The sequence below is a fragment of the Necator americanus genome, chromosome V (assembly GCF_031761385.1).
Source record: "Necator americanus strain Aroian chromosome V, whole genome shotgun sequence".
Lineage (NCBI taxonomy): Eukaryota > Metazoa > Nematoda > Chromadorea > Rhabditida > Ancylostomatidae > Necator > Necator americanus.
This window is the reverse complement of record NC_087375.1, coordinates 34,701,654-34,727,776: the sequence shown is the minus strand read 5'-3', so window position 1 is coordinate 34,727,776 and position 26,123 is coordinate 34,701,654. Positions and strand designations below refer to the sequence as shown.

General features: G+C 37.6%; 5 protein-coding genes across 7 annotated transcripts; 1 reads left to right on the top strand and 4 right to left on the bottom strand.

Annotated features, from left to right (window-relative positions):
- Positions 1 to 3,761: 3,761 nt before the first annotated feature.
- Positions 3,762 to 8,289, bottom strand: RB195_016122 (uncharacterized protein; the record flags this gene model as incomplete). Its single annotated transcript, XM_013439495.2, has 5 exons — positions 3,762 to 3,990; positions 6,723 to 6,862; positions 6,918 to 7,085; positions 7,161 to 7,351; positions 8,118 to 8,289. 5 exons carry the CDS (start codon positions 8,287 to 8,289, stop codon positions 3,762 to 3,764), a joined length of 900 nt encoding a protein of 299 aa, XP_013294949.2.
- A 358-nt stretch (positions 8,290 to 8,647) lies between these two features.
- RB195_016121 (uncharacterized protein) lies at positions 8,648 to 17,015 on the bottom strand (the record flags this gene model as incomplete). The annotated part of the gene is made up of 29 exons (XM_064207139.1): positions 8,648 to 8,677; positions 9,349 to 9,487; positions 9,788 to 9,915; positions 9,998 to 10,129; positions 10,228 to 10,355; positions 10,777 to 10,878; positions 10,944 to 11,037; positions 11,703 to 11,803; positions 11,870 to 12,005; positions 12,060 to 12,191; positions 12,452 to 12,589; positions 12,664 to 12,777; positions 13,180 to 13,261; positions 13,326 to 13,460; positions 13,580 to 13,769; positions 13,978 to 14,110; positions 14,192 to 14,307; positions 14,430 to 14,535; positions 14,638 to 14,709; positions 14,788 to 14,951; positions 15,166 to 15,286; positions 15,359 to 15,478; positions 15,573 to 15,698; positions 15,765 to 15,917; positions 15,969 to 16,032; positions 16,114 to 16,259; positions 16,494 to 16,593; positions 16,667 to 16,800; positions 16,887 to 17,015. The coding sequence occupies 29 exons, from the start codon at positions 17,013 to 17,015 to the stop codon at positions 8,648 to 8,650; spliced, it is 3,465 nt and encodes a 1,154-aa protein (XP_064063020.1).
- A 1,875-nt stretch (positions 17,016 to 18,890) lies between these two features.
- Positions 18,891 to 20,711, top strand: RB195_016120 (uncharacterized protein; the record flags this gene model as incomplete). 2 transcript variants are annotated; one of them, XM_064207138.1, is made up of 3 exons in its annotated part: positions 18,891 to 18,915; positions 20,391 to 20,518; positions 20,640 to 20,711. In XM_064207138.1, 3 exons carry the CDS (start codon positions 18,891 to 18,893, stop codon positions 20,709 to 20,711), a joined length of 225 nt encoding a protein of 74 aa, XP_064063018.1. The 2 variants fall into 2 exon arrangements, with proteins under 2 accessions (XP_064063018.1, XP_064063019.1); XM_064207137.1 differs by lacking the exon at positions 18,891 to 18,915 and adding an exon at positions 19,385 to 19,484.
- A 1,641-nt stretch (positions 20,712 to 22,352) lies between these two features.
- RB195_016119 (uncharacterized protein) lies at positions 22,353 to 23,337 on the bottom strand (the record flags this gene model as incomplete). 2 transcript variants are annotated; one of them, XM_064207136.1, is made up of 5 exons in its annotated part: positions 22,353 to 22,443; positions 22,510 to 22,609; positions 22,731 to 22,790; positions 22,933 to 23,085; positions 23,319 to 23,337. In XM_064207136.1, the coding sequence occupies 5 exons, from the start codon at positions 23,335 to 23,337 to the stop codon at positions 22,353 to 22,355; spliced, it is 423 nt and encodes a 140-aa protein (XP_064063016.1). The 2 variants fall into 2 exon arrangements, with proteins under 2 accessions (XP_064063016.1, XP_064063017.1); XM_064207135.1 differs by lacking the exons at positions 22,353 to 22,443; positions 22,510 to 22,609 and having other exon boundaries at positions 22,630 to 22,790.
- Positions 23,338 to 24,937: 1,600 nt separating this feature from the next.
- Positions 24,938 to 25,603, bottom strand: RB195_016118 (uncharacterized protein; the record flags this gene model as incomplete). The annotated part of the gene is made up of 1 exon (XM_013439491.2): positions 24,938 to 25,603. One exon carries the CDS (start codon positions 25,601 to 25,603, stop codon positions 24,938 to 24,940), a length of 666 nt encoding a protein of 221 aa, XP_013294945.2.
- Between the last annotated feature and the right edge of the window lie 520 nt (positions 25,604 to 26,123).

The following is a 26,123-nucleotide window of genomic DNA, read 5'->3' as shown; positions in this document are numbered from 1 at the left end:
ATGAATTGTCGTAAGAAAACGCCGTTGAAGACGCCGTGTTTTACCACAATTTCAGTCCCAACGCGCCACCCTCGTGCACGCACCGCAACCAAATGCGAGTTGTCGGGAATCTATGAGGTTTCCTGAGCAATCTATTCAAATAAAACCAATGTATAGGCTGCTGAGGAGATCAGAGTGTGTACATGAAAATATATTCCAACGTACTTCGTAGGTACTAAAGCGGTTTCCACTCTTTTCGTACGTCAATTGGGGAAAAATGAGCGTAATTACGCTGAGATCTGCTACTCGAACTCCACGCTTTAGCCGTGAGTTCTGCACTAAGTCAAAGTCGTGATATGCTGCCTTTAGGGGAACTCCTTGATTTCTACTCATCTTCTGTCTACTAAAACTTGTTCAAAAAGCATGGAATACGAAAAAAAGGCGACTATAAAGAACAAAAGCATTGCAACAAATACAAGAACTGAAAAATTGCTAAACTATTGTCTGGTTTATTTTCAACTTTTCCAGTTAAAAAGATAATTTTTCAAATTTTCATCGTATCTAACATTTCATCGTATATAAGATAACACTTTTTGCGAATTTCTCACTTTTTTCAGACAGAACTACATTTTTTCATAGTTTTAAGTAATTTTTAGCAGGTTTGATTTGACAAGAAAATGGAAATTTACAGCAAAAAGCTCGAATCGATAAACTTTTGTCCACCATCATTTTACATAAAAACTGATGAGCTGGATACAGATTCTACTGTAATGTGACCATCATCTATCCAAAAGAGGGTTAGCATTAAAATTTTGGTTGGAAGAAAAAAAAAACATTTTTCTAACCGAATTAGATTTGCTTCAACGAATTCTCTATTTTTTTCACTATCAGCTTTAATTACTTATTTAGTTTAACTAATTTTTTATAAAAGAACTGATATGAGTGTATCAAAATAGTTGCTGAAATGTGCCCTTCTCATCCGATTTCATATGAATTTACCGGATTTCTTGATGGTATGTACGTTTTAGTCCAACATAGTGATTCCACAATATCAACGGACATACTTGCTATACCAAAATTGAAGTGAATTTCAATTTTCCAAAATGTTGACGTTACCTAATTTCCTTTCCTCGGCTCTTACTGAAAACCTACTACAGAAACTACAGAGCAAAAAAAAAACAGTAACAGCTGGCTGCGTTAAAAATGTGGAAAGACTGTCAGTCAGAAAATTACGCCTTCCACAATGCATCACCGCGTGACATGACACAGCGCGTTGTGCATGACGAACAGACGGTTCAGTCCAGAAAAAATATGAACTGAGCGAAGATTTTGATGGAAAGGTGGGCCAGCGGGTTGTGGAAGAATATAAGAGGGGATTTAAGCGTCGTAATCGTTAACCTGAAGAAGAAGAAGAAGAAGACCCGTTGAAGATGAACTTCTCCAACATTTTTCCCCTCAATTTCCATTTCTACTCGGAAAATATTTGCTGAGAATATCTCCTATTAGTAATTTTACTTCAAAAAATATTATAGAAAAAACAACGAGCTGAAACGACACAGAAATCATGCAAAAAGCTACTGGAATCATTGGGAGTGGAATAGAATTAGCACTTATGAGGAAGGTCTTCAAAGAAATTTCAAGGAATGCCTTTTTTGTCTTGTATAGAAAAATATCAAAATATGATCGAGTTACGTATTATTTATCATTTTTTTATTTATCAACTCTGTAGAATTTCCGCTAATTTTTTTTGTGAACAAACGCTGAAAAATTGTGCCGGAGGTAGTTTCGCTGAGAAGAAAAAAGTTTCTTTCCGATAGGAAATCTTAGCTTAAATGACAGAATGATGAAAAATCGTTCCTTGGCAAAACAAGAAAGACTTTGTCGGTTTAGTGGAACTTTTGCCCGTTAAAGTAGCAAAGTTTCTCAAATTCTAATGCCATCGCAATTTCTTGTCATCGTTTCATGTCTCGAAAGAATTTTCAATTATTCAAAAAAAAAATCGAATACTGTTCAGTATGAAACCGAGAAGAGAATTAGAGAGAAGAAAAATTCCATCTCAAACCTCCGATTCTGCCACCTATGGTTTCCAAATTCTTGGAATTTTGCTTCTGTCTAAAGAGATGGGAGAGACTTGGAGCAAGCTTAACATCGTCATTTAGCACTAACAACTGTCGCTATGTGACGGATATGTTATTGATTATTAAATAGAGGAATATTTTAATTGTTTATATGCTCTATTAATTCAAAAACCGGATCTTGCGCTATTGATATTCACGTTCTGAACTGAATCTCATTATGAAATAGGTCGATTCCTCGATGCCAACCAACGCCTAAAATTTAAATCCGATTATTATTATTATTATTATTACTATTATTATTATTATTACTATTATTATTATTATTATTATTATTATTATTATTATTATTATTATCATTATTATTATTATTATTATTATTATTATTATTATCATTATTATTATTATTATTATTATTATTATTATTATTATTATTATTATTATTATTATTATTATTATTATTATTATTATTATTATTATTATTATTATTATTATTATTATTATTATTATTATTATTATTATTATTATTATTATTATTATTATTATTATTATTATTATTATTATTATTATTATTATTATTATTATTATTATTATTATTATTATTATTATTATTATTATTATTATTATTATTATTACTATTATTATTATTATTACTATTATTATTATTACTATTATTATTATTATTATTATTATTATTATTATTATTAAAGTAGCTGAAATTGCGAGAATAACATGAAAAAATTTATTTGTACTCTTCATTTCAAAAGAAATAAAAAGATGGAAGTAAGCTCAAAAAGAAATTTATACCCGTCAACTACTCAATGTCTTGAAACTGATAGGGTGCAATCCTTGAAATTATCGGAATCTCCTACATACTTCTCAAGGTAACAATCGGGAAATGATGCGAAAAAAGATACAGAAGAGAACGCGAAAGAAAGAAAAAAAGAAAGAGAGAGAATTTTACGCCAATAGAGAATAGACTTCAGAAGAAAAAAGAAAATTTTATACTGTCATCCTATGCTCTCCTTACGTAGATTTAAATGGTTGCAAACAGAGAAATCGGTGATGAATTTAGAATGAACTGCGAATTTTGGAGAGATAAAAATTATGTAGACGGCAAAAGAAAAAATTATCTAAGCAAAGATATTCGCTACAGAATGAAAAAAATCGCGTAGTTTACAGGAGCTCTTCATGAAAGAATTTGTTAAGGTTTCTGGAAATTTTCTTCAGCAAGGATAAGCAACATGTTTTGTCCGAACTGAGCGTAAGAAGAACCTCCTTCTTCCGAAACAAAACACAAAGAAAAAAGAAAGATGCACGACATCAAACGATCTAATAAGAATTTGGCGCGGCGCGCTGCCAGTAGATATCCAACTGTTAATGGTTGATTGATGGACATTTTTATCATTACCGAGGCAGAAAGATATTGCGGCGGGTCGACGCCAACGCAAGAAGGTCGCCAGCACACCACACTACGTACACTCGCACCACCGTACCCAAGTACATTCGCCCGCGCACAACAAAGGCGCAAGCACCTAGTGGATATTTTCGACATGACACTGGGTGATCGCTGGGTCAAGACGTCATCGACGTCGACGTCGTACGTACAGCAGCGCAGTAACTACGGGCAGGGACGCGGAAGATGTCATCCGGTCAGCATCTGCTCAAAACGACGTCAAAATTCGAGATCCACGACAAGTACAGGATTTATTTCAATTTCCACAATGACACCTTCTCATCTTGTGAAGCTGCTATCACTCGATCCTCTCCATTTACTTCCGTCCACAATATCTGCGTAATAGACTCCGTATGTAAGTTGAGGTAGACAAGAATGGTGAGTTTTTGCACAGAATACGCTCGTATGGATCCATCCCAGAAGCCTGCCAACAACGTTTTCCCGGAGGTGGAAAACGCTAAGCTTCCAACACCTCGCGCGCTAAAAATTTACAGGATCAATTTAGTTTGAAGATTTAATTTGAGAAACGTCAGTCAACTAAGTTAACAAGTAAATATTATTGACATAAACGCGGCTTCTACTGGTTGTCTCGGTAAAAAAAACACTTATTTTTATTTATTATAAAGGCACACGTTACGTATACATATATCATATTTTTTACTCTAATTATTACTATTTATTACTTTATTTCTTCATTATTTCTTTATTTATTATTTTATTTTATTTTATTTCATCAACATATTGTAGTTGTGTTACTTTATGTAGTCAATTTACACAGATGAAACAGATGAAACTATAAATTAAATAATTTGCACAAATAATTGTTCAGTTCACAGTTCAGTTACAGTTACAGTTCGCTTCCAAATTATGAAGTAAACTAGTTACCATTTAGGGCAAAGTACACTTTTTCCGATATAGCTAAGTACATTTTTAAGTATTGGTAGTATTTCCCGCACAATCTCCTAAACCTTCGAAAAAAAAACACGGATAAAACACTTAAGAAAAGATTCCTTCTCAGTTTATTCCTTTATTTACTTGTTGTTGAAAGCAACAAACATTTTTAGAGTGAAATAAAGACGGAAAGGAACGAAAAAGCATATTTTTTCCTTTGGGCCTTCTTTCTTTTCCTTTTTTTTCTCCAATTCTCTTAAACTTGATCAATCTCTTTTTACACGGAAATGAATCAAGAGCCTCAGAAAAAATCGCAGGATTCAAGAATTATGTATGTCAATTTACGTGCTTGTGTAAGTCTACGACATTCTAAACCGTATTAGAAACCACCTACCGTATTAAAAAAAAGAAAGGAAAATAAACAATGCACTATAAAAACCATGAGAATAACGTCGTACTTGCCTATTTTAGTTTATTGATTAGTTACTCGATTTTTTGGTCTGAATGATTTTTCCGTCTCTATTTTTCCATCCGTGCGTTTGCGTTATTTCGGGTAGGTAGAAATAAGTCATACTCGACTAAACACTTCTCAATCAATCATTTTACAACGAGACACGGAGAATGAGGTTATTTTACTACAAAATACCAGGAAACCCCACATTATTTGCACTTTGACGCACTAGAAAATCAATAGATGTGATTGTGATATTTGAAAAAAGCGCAACTCAAACATTAGTAGACCCTAACTCATCTCAAATAAACAAAAATTGCAAAGTAACTAGCTGGACGAGGTAAAGGTAGGGATAAAACCGTATATTAATGGCAGGCGCCTAGTCTCCAATTGAAGTTCATCCTAACCACATCAGATAAGCTCGGAACAAGCAATAATTGCTGGTATTTGTAGAAGAATTAGAAAATTAGAAAATATTCATAATGATTCTTTTAGTACCTAAGTGGTGAACGTTAGGATTAAGGTAGACTTCCAGAAAATAATGTCGAACGAAAAGTAACAAAAACAGAATATGTAAACAAATTCGGGCGCCGCTCGTCAAGAATGGTTCAGAAATTTGCACACAGATACGTGATATGTGCTTGGCAATCAACACATGACATTCCAGAAAGTAATGCCAGCAAAACGTCTCCGAGAACTTTTTCTCCTACAATACAACAATCTCCTAGTCTCACAGAGAGTACAGGACACCTTAATATGAGGCGTACATTCCGAATCAATCAGTCCCAATGGATGTGTACTTTTGGTAGGTAAGGTTCCCATAGTGTTACAAAAAATTCTTCAAAAACAACGTATGGAAAGTAGTGCAGTATCGAATGCAGCATGATCGGCGTAGTAGGAGGGAAGATTGCAATTTTATACAATTATACTGGAACAACTATCCTAAACTATAAAGTGGCTAAAGCGCTCGGGGTTTTTTAAACCCCTTTTGGGGTTCGCCTACGCGTTCGACCCTAATTCTGAACCATTTGGGGTTTCTACGTGCAGTCTTACAATGACTTGCGAAGGCTAGTCGATATTTTGTTGATGAAAGGCTTGGTTGGCATCAGAGCGGTCTCGAAACATCGATCAATCGCGCAGTCACAGCGAGACTCTTACCGACTGCATTACACCCGCCAAGGCTCAAGCTGTATTTATAAGAAATGAAAGTAGGAACTAAGTTTATAAACCGTTTTAGATCATAAGAATACCCAAAGGAGAAGACCAGTACAGTACACTGCGATTCTCGTTAGAGAACCGTATGAATGCAAAGAACACGAATGTTAGTGTAAGAATATCCTTCACTAGAATAGAAAACTAAACCACTTGAAAAGAAAAGGTCAAATATCAAAGATAGATTGAAAAGTGCTAGTGAAATTGACAACGGAACTCACTCCCTCTCCTACTGCTTTCCCAGATATACTCTTTCAATTAATTTTCCACTCACTAAATACTGAGCGCAAAAAAAAAATGGTTTAAAAAAAACTATTCAAAACATAAAACTTGGTAGAGTTTACAGATAGATAGCTATTCCTCAGAAAAAAAAAACAGAGAACTAATTTTCTGAGCAACCTATCGTAGATTTCTGGAAAAACATCACCAAAAAAAGTGATGAAATAAACTTTATGCTGATAGCAAAATATGAAAGGAAGTATCCTGGGATGAATGATGCATCTGACAGCATTAAAACTTTCGAAAAACACAGATAATGGAAATATAATCAGTATTGGAAAACCACACAGCTGCAGCGACTAATTAAATGTGAAATTTTGTCAGATAAGTAGAATAATAACCGTCAAATAATTGAATTATAGGGCAGATTTGCACTTGCCTTTGAGGATAATCAATTTTTCGGCGTTCTCCATGAAAATTAGCTGTGGGTACCAGTAAGAGTGGAGACTTAGAAGAACCGCATGCTAGGGAAACAGATGTCGCTGCTACACAGAACACGGGATCTTTGAAGAGAGTGACCTGCAGTACCTAACATCATCTAAAGTAATTTGTGAAAAGTTATGGGAAAACCTACCTCAGCCTCAACCTTTCCCTCGGAAGAGATTCGCGTGATAGTACCTGCTTCGTCTCCTACGAACAATACTTCGTCAACAGAAACAATAGAAAGAGGCAGCTGTTTCAATACCACCCGATTGCGATCTCCTGAATCCACTAGGACGAACCGGAGAAGATGCTCTTCATCCTGGATATCAGTTCTTTTGGTTGTGGATAAAGCCCCCAAAAAAAGATAAATAAGAGCCTGAGAAATAATACTCACTGCCGTATCCGGATACACCAGGAGTGAACCAATCATAGTGGCCCTACAGTAACCGCAATGAGACAGTTTCAAAGTATGTCGAATCTTATCGTCAGATCCGAGCAGAAGCACTCCGTAATTCCTTACATGTACCCATAACAAGTCATCGTCGTAAGCACCAATAGAGGAGATGGCTCGCTTCTCTTCATCCACTACAAAACAGGGAACAAACATGAGGAAAGCGTTAAACAAATTGATAGCATATGGAAACACTTTTAGTGTAGTCGCCATACGATAGCATTTTCCTACAAAACTGCCTACCTCTGATAGATAGAAACAGAAATAAGGACACAAAACACCAAAGGGGAAACGTTACCGTAAGATTTTTTTCAACAAAAAAAGCGCAAGCAAAAAGAGTATAGTAGGGTCAAAACGACATGAAACACGGGGCGTAAGCAGGTGCAGGTGCTCGAAGCGGCGCAGTAGCACTAGCGGTTGGGATCGAGGCGGGACCATCGCGAACTGCAGCAATGAGGGGTGCTAGTAACGGTCCTTTCCTCACTCCACCGCACCGCTTCAAGCGCAGTCGCTTACGCAGCTGCACCGTCCTTCATGTCGTTTTGACCTGACTATACCACAAGGCAATGACACGGTTCAAACTGGGTCAACCGCGCTCTTATTTCTTGAAGCTCTATATTCCTTCTTTCTTTTAGTAGCTTAGCCTTCTGCAGGCACTTATCCGGCTGCGGGTTCCTAACGACCGCCCCCCCCCATTTTAACTCCCAGAACTTGTTTTCGAAAAGTTTTCGAATCTCCACCGCGCCGCTTCGAGCGCAGCAGCTTACGGAACAGCACCCTGGCCCATGCCGTTTTGACCTTACTATATGTACATCACTCCTCTAACTTTCACTTCAAGCTTGTTATCTAAGGAGAAAGAGCACATTGGCAGGATGAAATCAGAATCCAAATAAAAATCACCATAAACTGTCCGTATTAACACATAAGTCTCAGCATCGTATAACTCGCATCTTCCCGCAGCTGTACCAACCAACAAACCGTTGCAGTTGTTCTTGTTAATTAATGCACACGAAGTCACACCTCCCATAAAACCATGATGAACAAATATTGGTTGTGGTGGAGGTCGTGACATACCTACGCGAAATTTAGCTGTAGCTGATTCAGCCATTAATGCATAAGGCCAAGAATTAATCAGGGACATTCGCACCTTAAAATGTTCCGAATAAAGACCTAATATACAGCATTCAATTTTATCTAGAAAATCTCAAATGTACAACCAATGGCAACAAGTAACAGAAAATAAAGATTAGAACACCTAAACAAGTCACCAAAGGATTAATAAATGAATTTCGGAACCCTCAGTAAATACATAACAATAAAGTACACCTTTGAACAAAAAAAAGGAATTCTGATAAGAGATCACTAATGTCGCCAGTAAAGATCCCGTGAAGAGATAGAATCGGATCAGAGCTCCATCAAGCAGCAATCGGCTATCGAGAGTCGCGCTCACGCCGTTCTTTCTAAAAATTTTCATTTCAATAAATAGTAATAAAACCAAAATCTTGTGCAACAACACGATCTTCCAATAATAAGAAACTTCCTATCACTTCTGTGTGAATTGGCTACATCTTCAGAACAAATAATCCTCAAAGTATCAAATGAGAAAGCTATGTTTCATTTCGTGTCTCCATATATAACACACAAGAGTTGAATACGCAGTTTCGCTATTGACAAAAAGGCTCCTGGCACATCCTTCCTTCCTTTCTTATCTCCTTCCTCATCCTTTAATGATTCACATGGGACCAATTCCTCAGTTGTATTTCACTGTCAAGTTTCGAATGGGAAGATTTCTTGCCGAATTCAGCGAAAATCAAATTCTGTTGTGTGTCGAGAGAATAAGAAAATGGAACTTTTCTTTCTATGGCTCCTGTAAATTTGCCATTATCCCCTTTTCGAATTCCAAAAATGAAGAATTATGAAAAAAAAAAACGCATCAGCATTTGATATGCTAAACAATGCATATTCTAAGTTTTCACTTTCAAAACGGATCTTTCTAAGCATGTGAGACGTGAGATTTCTCAATAGGATAGTAGAGCTTCTTTCTCGATAAAAAAAAAATTCCCTTACCAAGTAACTCCACCGACACTTGAAGCAATAGAAAAAGCTAAATTTTTGTAAACGTTATGCCTACCCTATCCCGTTCTCTTTCACGATCCCGTCGATCCAGTCGTATTCGTTCTCGTTCTTTATCTTTTTCTCGGTCCTTATCTTCTTTGTTTGTTTTGTCCTTTTTCTCGTCCCGATCTTTAATCATGTCCACTATAGCTGTGCTGAAATAGAACGAGATTCGCTGTAAGAAAGCATTTGGAGAAATTTGTTTGGAAGAAATAAGTTTCAATCAAACAATCAAAAAAGCAAAACAACAAAATCGTTCAAATATTGCTTGAATAATGTGCCCACAATTCATTTTTGCACCATTAACGAGGTACTATGCGAAACGTAATAAAGACTAAGCCCGCAATATGACCTGTCACTAATTCGAAGATCCTTTCAACACACATGAAGGTATTTTTGAACCCGTTATATTCTAGAAAAATATCTATTTATAATAAATTCATAAAGATTCTGACCTGATATTCTTTTGCTGGTGAGTAGAAAGCGTAGGGAGAAATTCCTTCAGAGCCAAAAGAGTTTCAGCGCGATTGCTATACCCCAAGAACTCTTCAAACTCTTCCATTGTGAACTTTGTCAGGATAGCCTGGAAAGCAATCTTATCAATTCCGCACACAATATTAAAACAATGAAGACGACAAGAAATGAAGGAACTTAAACAAACTTACAGAGTAAGCAACAGTTTTGAGGCTGTTAAGTGCTCGGTAGAACGCTTTTCGAGTGATTTCGTCACGCGATGAAAGATCTTTGGCTATCACCTTCTGCACAATATTCCCCAGGAAGCTGTCTAACGAAGGGTACTGAAACGGAGAGTAAACAACATCCAAGTAACGATTTCCGTAACAAAATCTTTTCTCATAGTGTTAAGGTGGTGAATAAGGAAAAATATGGAGATTACCTTTTTATACACAATAACAAGTGTGCAGTAGAACAATGCTGGAAGCGGATTTAACTCCATTAAACGTTCAATTCCCTCCGCTACAGCTTCTCTGGTCATCGCTCGTGAATCCAGCAACTCTCTCAGATCTGATAACAGCTTTCATGGATATTAAAAATCATTCAGGAACAAACGAACTCAAAAATTTTAGAAGAACCATGTTTAAAAAAACTCAGAAATTTCAGGGAAAAGAACAGGGAAAAGGGTCACAGGCTTGTAAACACTGTATAGTCGGGTCAAAGCGACTTGAAGCACGGTGCATTTGCGTACGCGCTCGAAACGGCGCGGTGGAGGCAGCAGCTGGAACCGAGGTGGGACCATCGAAAGCTGCGGTGATGGGTGGTGCCAGCAAGAGTTCCAGTACGCTCGTAACCGCTACGCCACATCGCACCACCTCGAGAGAAGCCGCGTACGCAATTGCACCGTGCTTCATGTCGTTTTGATCCTACTATATTTACGATTTGCATCACTTGTGTTCAGGTTAGTGTACATTAAAAGGAAATAACTTACTAGCAGTTTGAACTTCGAATTCCTCAGGTGTGGAAGGGTGTACTTTGTGGTACTCGAAAATCAATTCAGGTGCGCTGAGAGTTGGCTCACCGGTGTCGACATCTGAAAAGTTTCATAATTTTCAAAACGTGGCTGAGCAAAACCTACAAACAACTCCAAATCCCCACTTCTTCCAGTAAGCAACTTTTTGAATACAAGGCCAACAGAATTTTGATACGCAGGCTTTAAAACGAACAAAGGCAGAATCCTGATTATGTCTTCCTGAAAAAAATGCAATGATTACCATTCACTAATGAAAATCGTGCTTCATCAGTACTCATAATCCTTAGGAAGACCACATCTTGACAAATCTATCAATGAAAGAAAAAGAAATGAGTGAGAGCGGGGTTAAACAGGGATTTCTTAGTCCGAGGAAAGAGATGCGAAAGAGATATAAACCAACGAAAGCATTTGCGAAGGCGCACGTGTACAAAATAGGGTAGTGGTAAAAAAAAACCTAAGAAATTGCAACACAGTGCTCAACGTCCTTTTCAATTCACAGTTATCATCTATTTTTGAGAACTTTTACAAGCTCAACAAAATTGCGGGTAATGGTTTTCGAGAAAAAAGTAGGCCCAAGATACAGAGATGCATAGAAATCCTGCGCGAGATAGTATCAAGGGATATGTGTCCTTCATTCTTTCATAGGTGACAAGAACGGGTATAAAATCGCGAGAAATGGTTAAAAAAAATAAAATAAAGAAATGATGAAGAGAACACGAAAGTTCTCCTACGCCAAGGAGGAGGGTAAGAAGGAAAAGGAATTAAACACGAACAAAACGCTACGACAAATTAGAAGAAAAAAAGAAGAAAAAATATACATCCGTTTAAAAATCATGATAAATAAAAAAAACTTTGCAGTGGTTAAATAGAGCAAAAACACCAACCCTCTCCAATCCATTAAGAATGGGGATTAGCGACCGTACATCAGTGTGCCTCGTTTCATGCAGTTTCTTCATTCGAGAAACGACTTCCCTCGTCGCGGTATCTGCAAGTAAAGTTCCTTAGCGTTGGTCATCCTTATGTGGTGGGTACTTTAATCCGAATCACTAACGTCGTTCGGTTAGGAGATGAACGACACGAGCAACGAGAGATTCCGCTCCCACAGGACATTCTTCGAGAAGATGTAGCATATCTTGATTATCCATTCCTATGGCTTTTATGGAATTTTCGATCGATCGTAACAAGATCTAGAAGTCGGACTTGTGTGGAACGCTTCTTAGAATTAAACATATAGAAAGTGCCTTTTTGAGAAGAGTTGATGCTTTCGTATACGCTTGTGCAAGTGGAAAAAGAAGGGAGGTGTCCATGGGCAGGATGGCAAGATAAAGGTGAATCCCACTGCGGAAAATTGGCTCACTGAACTCAGTAGCGTGCTGAAAAGTGTACGACATGAAAGATGACATGAGATGAAAAAGGACTCCACGATAGTATATTTCCAGTTGTAAGTCCTATCTGTTTTCTTATGAAAGAGGCTAAAAATAATAGAAACTTTATAATGATCTTATCCTGATAAAATTCTCCTTGTATTTGTGCGACAGAATACAAAAACAACAAGCTACGAACTTTCACACGAATGAATAAAACCTCATTGCTTTCTTCAGACTAATTTCTGATACAGACTGACTAAACTCACATTATAGGCAACAAAATATGGAGGAGGAGTTGGTAATGTACATTCGTTCAGCTGTTCGATGAGCTTAAGTCGCAGATCACGGTGCATGTACTTTAGAGAGCACAACTCCTTCAGAGTATCCACGCAAAGCTGCTTAACCTAAACCACTAACTCTTCGTTATATTTGTGGATAACAGTGCGAAAAGAAGAAAATCGAATCAGACGCAACCAACCTCTGCTCGATCGTAGAAGCATAATTTGAACAACAAATCAACCAATTCGCTACGTTGCCGATTCCGTGTTAATAAGAGTTCACGAAGCGTGGTTATACCAAACGCACAATATACCTTAAACATAAGTATTTAATAGCGTCGTAGGAGTAAGCTAGACAGGAATCTGGAATTTTAGTAGCACCACACTTTTGTACGGTCACCAATATTTACATCCCGAGTTCTTGCTCTCAAGATCTACGAACGGGATAATAATTTCATTTCATTCCGCGCGCTAATCATTGCTACAATCAGCATTTTATCGCGATTTATGATGCATACTTTGCCTCTGAAAATTGAGGAATTCAGTACTGAGTTACTGCCACAGAAATGTTTCTGAGACTATCAAGGGTTACAGCGTTCTAGAATAGTGTTTGAAACTATTACTCGGCCGAATATTCTACACTTATCGAAACGTTGTTCAAAAAAAAATTAGACCATTCTGATCTACATAGAAACAAACACTGGTTAAAAACCTACCTCATCCAAACAAGCCTTTTCTAAAATTTTCAACGCATTTGTTGTGACCAGAGGACAATCGAGCAGAAGTTTGTGGAAGAGCCTAAACAACATATTTGCGAAAAACATAATAGATCACGTACATGAACAAAAATGCGATGACATACGCTTCTTTGTGTTGTCCCTTATCCAAAAGTTTCTGGAGAAGATTGCAGAGAGTGGTGTCGAAATTCTCGAAAAGTTCCTTTTTAGGAGCTCTACCGTACGAGGACATATAGTCATGGTTGAAGCAAACTGTGAACCTAAGACAATAGAGGAAAAATTTGAATTTCGAAAAGTCGAGAAAAATCAACTCGTGTGGCTCACTACGCGCAGAAGCAAAAACAAAAGTAGAACTTCGGAGGGAACTATTAGAACTCACCCTTGATATTGTGAGTACAGTTCCGTTACCCATAACAGAGCGAGATCTGTACGGTAACGATGCTGTGTTGCATCGACAATGAACTCTATTAATTCATTGTACAGTTTCTCTGGTAACGGATGGAATCGTGTGGCTATACGGACAAGGACTACGTGATGCATCGACATGGTTCCTCCTTGCCGAGCTCGTCCTAAATTATAAAAATCTTAAATAAGCAAAAACGAATGTAGCAAATTCAGAAGCGAGAGAAAAAATCTGGCTTGCTGACATCGAGTAACAAATCCACCTCAGTCGCAATCGTTAGTACCCGATTACAACCGGACTTTTTTCTACTTCAGTAACGAGACGTAAACACAATAAAATCAAATAGAAAATGTAACAGAAAGGATGGGACCAACGCTCTGCCTTCATTATAGACATGAAACAGCACTCAAATAGCGATTGTATTTCCTCCCTTGACAACTCCTTCGTATTCGAGTAAAGATTAAATTGTTGTTTCATCTTCGATACGGGAGGAAGCGGAGCTGGAGTCTAAAATTCTTAGAAATTCATGAATAGCCGCAGTACACATTTATTCTCCATCATAGGAGCGAATGAAAATGAAAAGCTCACAGGTCCTGGTAAAGCTCCTATTGGTACTACGGGAGGTTTTTGTTTGGAATGACCTCCCAAATGTATGGCTGGAGTAGGAGGCACAAAGGCTCCATCCTTTCGGGCGGATTGCCTTTCTAAAAACGAAGAGATTACAGGAACTTCTGAAGACCAAAAGTATCGCACAGCCTTTTAGAAGGAAACAGAATAAATTTCTTGAAAAGAAAACTAGTAGCAACTACAACAGTAAGTAACGTACCCATGAACTTCGCTAACTTCTCCTTTCGCATTTGCTCTGCACCGGGACCGAGCTCCTGCGCCGTAGCCTGAGTTGCCATACTACGAGCAAGATGGCGACGATGTTGCTAAAATAAACACTCTTCAAGCATTTTGGACCCGTGAATATCGAGAATATCAGAAGCACCAGAACTAGATCGAAAAAAAGGATAGCAAAATAATGATTGTACCTCGGTTCCAGCCGTAGCAATCTGCGTAAAACTTGAAGCAAATGCGGCAGGCATTTCATCTGGAAGAGTCACCTGAAATGAGCATTTAATGATTGATGCGCTCATCGAACCGATGCAGTGGATACTTTCAAGGGATTCTGTTGTGCTTACCAAAGAAATTAGCACAAGATTGGCTACAAGCTTAGGATTAAGCCTTTCGTAAATCCATTCAGCTGTGATGTCGATGGCTGACTGATGAGCGGAGTCGGGAATCGGCGGTACCCCTTCTGATGTCGACGGTTCGTCATCTTGGTATTCATCGTCATCCAACACAACTGTAAATAAATAAGGAATAGGAATAGGCAACTTTCTCGCTTCAGTTAGATATGGTGAGCGGTCACAAAATATCCTGTTTTTAACTCCATAAAGCAATGTTCAGGATGCCAAACAAATCAAATGTAATCCTGTCGAGTTTTGACGGTGCAAAATTGATTTTCCGACTATTCTACTGTTCTACATGTTTTCTAAACCACTATCTTAGTCACCCACCTCCAGATCCTTCGCTGCTTTTCGCTCTCTTTTTCGCAGCAGGCTCCTCAGCTGCTGTTTGTCGTTTTGATGCCTTTCGTCGCAATTCAGCAATATTTGGCGGCATATTCCGGTTGATCTCCTAAGACGAATGTTTTATATGTTTTCCATGTAATTCCCTCCTTAAGACAATTATTGCGCATAGAAAACTCACACTTTGAGACGCTCCTAAATCAGTGAGCAGAGTTGTGATTCTGGGGTGTAGAAGCAATGATGCTGAGTGCTTCAGAATACGAAGAAGATGAGCTTTCAATTCCTTACGCATTGATTTCACCTAAAAACCAGAATATATTGCTACAATCCACTTACATGAAAATGCTCTGAGCAACAGAAGGGCGGATTCAACAGAAAAGCTATGAAAACAATACCTGACTGGCTCCAAGGGTGGGTGGGAGGTTGATATGCAGAGCTTCAAGACAATCAAGAATTCGTGCCATATAATCGGGCCGTCGCTTTGCAACATTGCAGAGGACGGTTAAAACAGTGAGCAAATTCTAAATTTCAGACATAAATTTGAAAATATTTGGAGTGAGGGTTTAAACAACTAGGCCCATCCCCACCTGCGCTGATATATGCGGTAATGTTGTTTGATCCATAAGAGATTGTAAATTAACTGCAGCTTCTGATTGGAGCTTTCTGTATGAGATAAAGCGATGATCTCGAGGGACATCACTCAACGACATCACGTCCTCACCTCTGCTTACGTCGCTTTCCTAATCATACAGTGTTCAATGGACAAAAAAAATGCGTACTTCACAACATACCTCCGTTTTTGGTGACTGTGAAAGCACTATCGCTTCCAGGAATTTAAACGTCATTGTTCGAATACTAAAGCACACGTAAAATAAGAACAAAAAAAATTTAAAAAAATAATAGAGAAAAGAAAAAGGATGTAGGATATTTCCTTACCCTTCATTGTCAGAATCTGCATGACTAACTATACGTCCTTTCAAAACCGAGAACGCTTCCCAGCATTTCTCTGCATCTGCGTCAGCTTTTCGCCCGCAGGCCCATTTCAAAATGTAGGGATAAATATTGGCACAAACTGTTATAACCTAAAACGAGTGATGAACGTCACTGACACATAGAGTACGATGGAGCTTAACGCTACTCTCTGCATGAATAGTTGGGAAATAAAATTATCCTGAGTGTATAAATGGATGAAAAGGGCTTAAAACAAAAAAAAAACAGAAACCGTGGCAGTTTCATCGTACTAAGCCTGCTATTAGTGAAAACCCAAGAAGGATTAGAAGTCCATATTCAATAGCGTAGAAAAAAAAACCACCTACCCGTTTCATAACAATCACACCTCCTCGAGATTGGCTGCCTGACATCAACAGATAAGAAAGATTCGTTATAGCTTTCTTCAAAACATCTGCATCCTTTTTGCTAAAAAATAAGCGAATATGTAAAAGTAAACAAAACAAGAGAACATCAATAAAATTAAAAACCAGCAGCCTACCATGCTTTTTCTATAAAATTAGCAGAAAAGCAGCGCATATGGAAATCCTCAGAAGAAGTGAATTCAAGCATTTCATCAAGGAAATTGTCCAGAAGATGACCAGAACTGTCAACATTCAGTAACAAATCTTGTGCCTGAAAAAAAATAATCAGATGTTTAGGACAAATCCAATGAGTATTAAAAAAACTGTCTAACAAATCTAATGAGTATAAAAACCAACTTTGTTAAGAAATTCCAATTTCTGTTTAGTATCAGAAGTCGATTGAGCCTCTCGAATGAGCTCTCCGATTCTATCCGCCAACGAATCATTGTTCTCCAATGGTTCTACCAAAATTCCCGCATTTTCCATGACTTCTGCGGAAAAATACCTAAATAGTAGTCATAAAAAAATAACACGAAAGTGCAACAATGGAGATGCCCGAACCACATCAAATCCAGGACAGATCACACAGCCTCCAATAGATGAAATACTAACGCATCAACGAAGGAATCAAGCAGCAAACAATAAGAAAATTCTACTGATTATTATATACATAACCTAGTAAAAGTAATTTAAACAACGTCCCAAAGAAATATAGGAATAAACCTCACAAAACTGACAGCACCGTAGACTTAGGAGGTTAAGCGTGCGATATGTTGTTATTGGGAACTGCTCACACAATGCACAGTAAGAGACACCATAAAATAATGTTCTATTGTTCTGAGATTTTCATTTTCACGTCGTAGTATATGTAAGGTTAGTTCCTTTCCTTCTTTTGTTTAGATATTTATTGTTTTGGCAGTACAGTACAGGGATATGTAGTTGTATGTGCTCTATTGTGTCTATTGCTTTTTCAATGATTGTTTGCGTTCTGTTGTGTGTGTGATAGTTCGCAGGATTGTAATTTCTGTTTTTTTTCCTTTCTCTTCGTAGAATTCCCCTCCGGACTGTTTTCTGCCTTCCGTCATCCATTGTTATCGCATATACGTGATGATGCGAACCTCTGGATGTGCTGGAAAGGAAAGCAGTATATGTGTAGCAGGGTCGTATTTATGAAATATAATCTCTTTTTGTAATGTCTGTTTATATTGTATGTTCATTTACATCCAATTGTTTTTGTACTATTTACCTGTCTACTTCTATCTATTTAGTGTATCTTTGTACATCTCTGACCATCCAGGTTTCATGCAGGCTGGTCAGTATCCGTTGAGGTTTCTAAAAAAGTTGCTCGGATTGTAATTGCTGTTTATAGATTCTCCCAGTATTATCGTTCAAAACAAGCATACCACGAATCTAGGGTGGTACGGATTTCAGGTGGAGTATTCGTATTCGGGATCGTAGATTATGAAGAGAAGGGTGACTCCGTCCATTTCTTGGTAATTGGCGTAAAAAAACGGCCCGAAAGATCTTGCGTGTGCACACGGCTGGCGCGCTCCAGTCGAACTCGTTGTAGAAAATAGTGCCAGCCCTGTGCGGCGCCTTATCTTTCGGGCCGTTTTTACGACAATTAGGAAGAAATGGACGGAATCACCCCCCTCTCCTTAATCTTCGATCTCGTATACGAATACTCCACCTGAAATCCGTACCACTTCATATTCGTGGGGTGATGCCTTTAAATTATCCGTACCCGACCAGTTTTGAATCCAGTCAAAGCGGTAGCTCTTCGATACCTCGTTTTCTTTTTCTTTTGTTTTCTGGAAACACTAGACGAGACACATTTAATGGATAGTTTGCGCTCCATTCTGATGTGTGGTAAAGAGAGGAGCTGAGTTATGTGCTAGTTTCTGGATCTAACTGAATGTTAAGATAAATAAAGTTGAAAAGGATGTTAAACTACATAGTACAAATTTGACTACTCACGAAGGAAACCTAGTTATTACTAATTCCCCTTAAGAAACACCTTGAAACTCTTTATACTTAGAATAATTTCAATAACCATGTTAGTAATGATAATGGTAGTATAGTCGGGTCAAAACGACATGAAGCTCGGTTCTCTTAACATTCTGTGTGATAAATCCATGGGAAAAAGGGCAAATGAAGTGAAGCAGGATTTACTCGAGAAATTTAATAAATCCACATGTTCATCAGATGTTTCAATGTGGTTTTTGTCTTGAGAGAAGCGTGAGTTTCCAGAAAATATCAAAACATTGTTAGGTCAAGCGTTTCATCGTCAAAATACGTGGATTCTCCCGAAATATTCTCTGATCACTGTTGGAAAGTATACCGTATTGTCAAGGATCAAGGATGCAAGAACTCAGTGACTTATTCGGTCAGTGATTGTTCAATGAAAACATACTGGGAAGTTTGTATCCATCGAAGTTTGTATCCACGTTATAGAAATACCCGCAACCATATGAATCGTCTTTTCTGTTGTCCCTGGGAATCCCCAAATCACACTTGTTCTTGTTTTCGGCGGGAAAACAAACTCTCCGCTCTTGTAATCCAATCAAGCAAACCCCGTATAAAGTCGGCGATTACTACTTCCAGGATCCTGGATAACCTTTGTCATTTTTGTTCCACTATTGCTACGATGCGGATGAAGATAAAGTTCTCTTTCAAAGATCCTCTCCTTTTCAGTAAAAAAAAATGACAGGTTTTCTTTTCCGTTTTTTTTTCTTTGGTGGAAATCTACTAATCCAGTCATCAATAATTTTTCCGTATTCACGAAATCTTTTATATATCCGCGTTTTAAACATTTGCAGATGAGACTCCTTACAATTTTCATATTGCTTTTATTAATGGTGGTACCAAACACCTCACGTTTGCTATGCGGTGTAGAACTGGTCACAAGTAACCTCATGGAAATGTTTGTCATGCTTGATTGTCCAGATCTTTTAGGTAATTCTTTAAAAGCTTGTATGAATAGGTATTACTCAACACATCCTGGACATATACATCACAGTGTTTTTTTAAAATTTTTTCAAAAATAAAAGTGAAATGAAAAAAGAGTACTAAGTATTACAAGTGAATAAAAGTCTTCCATAAAATAATTAAACAAAAAGTCGTCCTCTTCTATGGCCATGTGATGCCCAGAGTGCATCACACTGCGATATAGGTACCGTATCAAGAAACTGACGATGTTGGAGTCTCTGTGCGGAAATGTGGAGCTGGAAGTATCGTTGCTTTTCTCCTAATAACTCTAGTAAATTCCATGTAGGCTCCGACGAGGAGCATCGGGATACTGTAGATGGTAACAGTACTCGTAGCAGTACTTAAAGGCATCACTCCACGAATCTGAGACGGATTTCAGGTGGAGTATTCGTATACGGGATGGGAGACTATGGAGACGGGGGTGATTCCGTCCATTTCTTCCTAATTGCCGTAAAAAACGGCCCCGAAGATACGGCTTCAGGCGTTTTGGCGCACTATTTTCTACAGGGAGTTCGACTGGAGCGCGCCGTTTTTTACGGCAATTAGGAAGAAATGGACGGAATCACCCCCCTCTCCATAGTCTCCCATCCCGTATAGGAATACTCCACCTGAAATCTGCACCACCTCAGATTCGTGGGGTGATGCCTTTAAGTAATCTACAGTAGTTTACATGTTTTTTTCTCGTAATTTTCAGTGATTCAAATAGTTCTGTTCCTTAAAAAAAACGAGTCTTGAACATTCTGAGTGCAAGAAAATGAACCAAGATACGATGGAATTTTTTTTTTCTATGAGAGTATCATCAATAGGAAGTGGATCACTAATTAGAAACCAAGATATTTTAATATACGACGAAGTTAGAGCTGAAATTTTCAGAACGGCACAGGAAATGCTGCACGGATCATGGCGTCTGTTATATTTTCCGGAAACCATGGAAAGTATGTGACAGAGATTATTGCGGCTGTGTCTACAAAATTGCTGGAAAAGCTGGAGGGATTTGCCAGGTTAGGTGTCGGTGGTCTTCGATAATTGAGAAAAACCCATTCCTGTTATGATCTCACTTTTCCGTTCAAGGATTACTTTCTTTGTTTCATTTACGTATTTCCTTTTATTTTCTCTTTCCAGGCTCATGGTGAAAATTTCTGTAAAATTGTTACGGATACTGGTCGGAATGTCTACGATTACCATGGAAAATGAATATGAATTTCCAATAACGCACCAAATAAAGAATATTCATTTTACATGCGTCTACTATTTATTTTTCCTCGAAAACATATAGTATAAATACATATATGGTATAAAAATAAATAATATATATACAATATATAGTATGAATATTTATGTATAAATACATAAATACATAGACAAAATTTGTCTGATTCCCAGATGGATTCGACGCATCCGTGTTCAACAACATATGCGCTGTACTTGTTTACTGTTCAGGAAGTTTAAATGCAGATTATACCTCATTCGAGACCAGATAGAGGCTGCATAGAATTTAAAGGCATCATCCCCTCTGGCGTGGTATGGATTTTCGTTGGAGTATATCTATATCGGATTGTAGATTATGAATGCAGGGGTGGTACGGCTCATCTCTCCCTGCGTCATTGTAAACAGACCGTTTCGAAATGCGGTTCCTTACGACATCCTTGCAACACGCCACCCCTGCGCCCCGCCTCCGCCTGCGATTCGTCGAATGAAATGAATTGTCTATCACGGCGTCCAAATGGATTTTCGACGAGAAAGATGAGGGGAAAGATGAGCGGAACCACTTCTGTATTTTCATAATCTACGACCCGATATAGGTACACTCCAACGAAAATCCATACCACGCCGGATTCGGGGGTGATGCATTCAAGCGAAATCAAAGTGAAGTCTATTCCTTCTTGTTCTTGTTTATGACACATTTATGTATAATAAGTATTACGATTGCAACTTTCTCACTTACTAAACACAGGAAGTGTTCAATAAGTGAGGAAGTAGCAATCGTAATTCCTATCGTACAGAGGTAATTGAGGAAATATGGATCGAATTGATCGTTAGTGACAGCTATGTATAAAATGTTGCATAGAAGAGGAAGACGTGTCTAACCTTACTCTATCCGCTTGGGATGCGTAACAAGTCAGTGATTTTATCCTCCCAGACAGGTCTGGTACCAATGTATGGAACGTGGATGAATGAGGAGCTTGGTTGACACGAGAGCGGTTTCGAACCATTGATAGATGGGGGACTCATAGCGGAATCTCTTAGCGACTGCTCTACACCCGCCCATGAATATATAGAAAATTTTATTTTTATTCTATTTTGCTCTTTCGATTACCAATCGAAACCAAAAAATAAGGGTAGCCTGGTAACGTGTTATTAAGTTTTTTTTTTTTTTTTTTTTTTTTTTTTAAAATTTTTTTTAAAAAAAAAATAAATTTTTTTTTTTTTTTTTTTTTTTTATTAATATTTTAATATTTTTTTTTTTTTTTTTTTTTTTTTTTTTTTCTCCAAAAAGATACTAACTGATAATGCTTAGTGAAGTTTACTTTATTTTTTGCTTTGTTTTCTTTTGTAAGCTTTTTCCTGAGGATTTATCCTTATTCTCTAGCAATTTCACATTTCCCGGAAGTACATACATAGTTATATGTCTGGCATTTTTAATAACTTGTCGATTATAGAACTTTTTGAAAAAGAAGAACATTCAGAATTTTCGTTAAAAAAAATTCATGAAAAAAAAACAAAACAGAGGCTAACATCTTATTGAAAAAAACCCGTCGGAAAGAGTGATTTGTCCTAATCCGAAAAAAAGACAAATTGACTAGGAAATGTTATTTTGGTTGACGAGTTTTCCATTCACTGTTGAGCTAAAACGCCGCATGTCCTCATACAAGAATTATAGTCCGGGAAGTTGTTCTCATTTCCAAGTGTTCCATAGAATGAGAATCTGAACGACGGGTTAGCAAATAGGAGAAAAATTTATCTTTTTGGAAAAAGAAAAATTTGTTCTTGCCTCATGCATGTTCTGTACTGGCTGGTGTAGAAGTAACGATCACTTTTTTCACCTCCAACCGCAAATTTTCCAGAATCATAACGTAAATTGCAGAGATATTCTAAAAAAAAGCACCAAGAGTTATGGTGAAAATTCCACTACAGGGAAAAAAATGAAATCTTTTCCTGAAGTTGGACAACAGAATCCGGCATTGCATTGATATCCGCTTGAACAGGATTGACCAGCGGTTGTGCATTGTTGTGGAATGAGATGATCCGTGGAATATTCAGCTCGACATGCAGCTAGAAAATAAAATAAATAAATAAAAACAAGTAAATAAAAACATATCTAAGCGCAGAAAATCATTTGTAAGTCTTATTATTTCATATTATTGTTCTATAATAACATTATATTAGTTTGTAATTGAAAAAAAAAGTCAGCCACATCTCATTGATGCTTGGAGTCCGGCGGTAGCGTCGTCCCTCTGGAGTGATGTGGCTCCATTCCCATCAATACATATCCTCTTGCATTCAGCGGCACTTTCAAAACGATTTCCATTTCCGTTACAGCCATTGTACATGAATGGTTGACAGATTCCTTGAAAAAAAAGAGTGATCATGGATGTTCTTCGATAATTTTTTGTTTGAGTAGCTCCCTTAAGTGGTTACGCAATTAAATTCGTTCCTGTTGTAATAGTTGTATGTGGATAGGATTTCTCTTATTCAGAAATTTTTTGGTAGAATTGAAAACTGTTGCTGCTTTTCTTTCTTTAAAATAGCCATATTAAGGCACTTCTTGGAACGAAATACTAAGGAAGCTCCAAGTTCAACCTTCTTTGAATCTTGGCATCGTAGAGTTTGATTGTGTACTACTTTTTAAGCAGAACTAAGATTGTTATTGATCTTTATTCTGGCTAACGTTTCGGCGTCGTCGCCTTCTTCAAAGCCTGGAAAAATACTAAGGAATACTAAGGCATTGTAGATAGGTCTGAGCTTTGTGGATAAAAGAAATGATTAAAATAAATCCCCTGGCGTATCAATCCATTTGGGATGCACCAACGTGTTTTTACTGCAATTCGTAGTCGCTGAGGTTTTGGAATGCGTTTTAGCCTATACAGTGACTTCCGGGAGTCATCAGAGGATCAAGCTAATTTCTATCCTTCCAGACAACTGTGGCACCATTTTATCAACGTCAGAGGGATGAGGGGCTTGGTTGGCACTAGAGCCGTTTTGAACCATCGATCGCACCGTGCCACAGTGGAGCTCTTACCGGTTGCGCTACACCCACCCTAATGATTAGGTAAGAGAATCGAAAATAATATAATAATTAGGCATTCCTGGTGAATGTTTATCCTAAAAATCCAAACACATGTACTCATTTACTCATTTATCTACCTTTTCGTTCAACCGCATCTACTCGCTTTTCGAAATATATCGAATCATTCAAAAATTAATTTAAAAAAACTAGAATCATATTGTAAGAACGTCCCTTTGCCCCCACAATGTTCTCGTACTAACCCGTAATTTTGATTTTTACAACGTCAGAGGCGTCCCAAACGAAAAAAAAAATGGAAAAAGAAGGAAATGAAAAACTCTAAAGATGACTAGAAAAGAAGCATGAATGTGATAAACGAGCCGACGTTGTACCGAATGGATTGCATCGGATTTTGACCTACCTGTCAATGTGGGGGGCATTACTCTTCAGCATTAGTACATTGCCCTAGTATAACTGCATTTTTATACATACTTATACTATTGCATATATTTCCTACATATATTATTATACATGATTATATGTACCTGTGATTTTATAAATATTTATACATATTAAGGTAAGCATCGTAATTTTAGAGTCTCTTACATATTTTGACTTATCAGGAAGGATTTGACGCCCAACTATTAACCTGGATAGAGGAATGTTAAGATAATCTTTATCTCCGCTTTAAATAGCGCAACGATGGACTGATACTACCTATCATCGTTTTTCGGGCAAGTTTTAAAGGATTTACTCTCAGCTGATCGTTAGGTTGCACCTGTGGTAGTTTTTTTTTTGAAATCATTCTTTTTTCTCTTTTTTGGAACTTCCTGCTGTCTTGAACTTCCCTCTCTATTTGTAAAAAAAAATTCTGTTCTCCTAACTAACGTTGTGATTTCTCGATGGGTACTAAAGAATCGACCCAACCCACGTTTTTTGTCAATTTTTTTCCGATTGAATTTTTTTTTCGTAGAACTATAGAAGAAGAATTGTTTCAAATTCATTTCTTTTTTTCCAAGATAAAATTAGGGTCGATATCAATGATGCGATGATCACCACTGAAGATCCTAAATTGATCGCCAATATATCGCATCGGTTGACCCAATTTTTCCCTTATCCACAACAGTTCAACGAATTGTTAGACGAATTGTTTCCGGTGTAATTCGTCGTATCAAACGGAAATGATAAAGTAAAACTAACTCTGAACCGAATCGAAGTAGAACATCTGTCGCTGTTGTGTGCCAGAGCAAAAATCACCACGAACCCGTGGTGCTGTACAGTCCTTAACTTGATTATCGTATTGAACGGAGAAAGTGGGTTGGGTGGTGGATTTGTACGATGAGGTCGATTGACTCATTCCTGAGTACTGAGTCGTAGAGTTGTACGGCTGCCATTGTTGCAGGTTCTGACCCTGCTGGAACTGGCCTTGTTGATAAGACTGGGGCTGACCCTGCTGATATTGTTGAGGCGGTTGATAGAGCTGAGCTGACCCCTGCGTGTACTGAGATCCTTGCCCCTGGGGATATTGCTGGATCTGGCCCTGCTGATACTGCTGCTGAGGTTGTTGGTAGAGCTGAGCTGACCCTTGGGTGTACTGAGATCCTTGCCCCTGAGGGTATTGTTGAAGGGGACCCTGTTGGTACTGTTGCGGCTGATCGAATTGATACGATGGCGATGACTGGACTGGTTTGTATTGTTGTTGTTGTTGTGGTTGAAATTGGTATTGATATTGTGGATACTGTTGTCCTGCCACATTATTTGGATTCTGATAATTTGTTCGGAAATTCTGATAGCTTCCGCTGTTCTGTGCAACTACAGAACAGATCAAGGTTGTGATCACGATCGTATTGAGTTGAATCATCCTGAAATTGAGAAAAATAATTTTTAGCATGGTCGAGAGGAAATAGAATGAACAAAATCGGGTTGTTTTGTGAAATTTTACCTGCTGTACCTTCTATTTTTAGTACTGTAGCCGTTTTTATGAGTAGGTCAAGAAAAGTTTATTGCGTTTTGAAAAACAACTATTGAAACATGCGGATAGTCATGAATTTACGACTTTTCACTTAAAGTTGGAGGTCAACAATTTCAGGCGCGATAATTCATAATTAATATTATACTATCATTATTATTTACTGTACTATTAATGTTATATTAATATTATACTACTATTATTATATTATTTACTATATTATAGTATTACATACTAATTGCTCTTTTGACAGAAGCAAGCCATCGATATATGATTTATTGATTGCTTATTGATTTGTTGGTCGGCGTATTAAACTAAAATGTTTTCAAATAAAAGGTAATTATGAGCGTGTTTTTTAATGGATGCCAATGAAATGAGAAACTGGAGAGAAAACATCGAAAATGTCACGAGG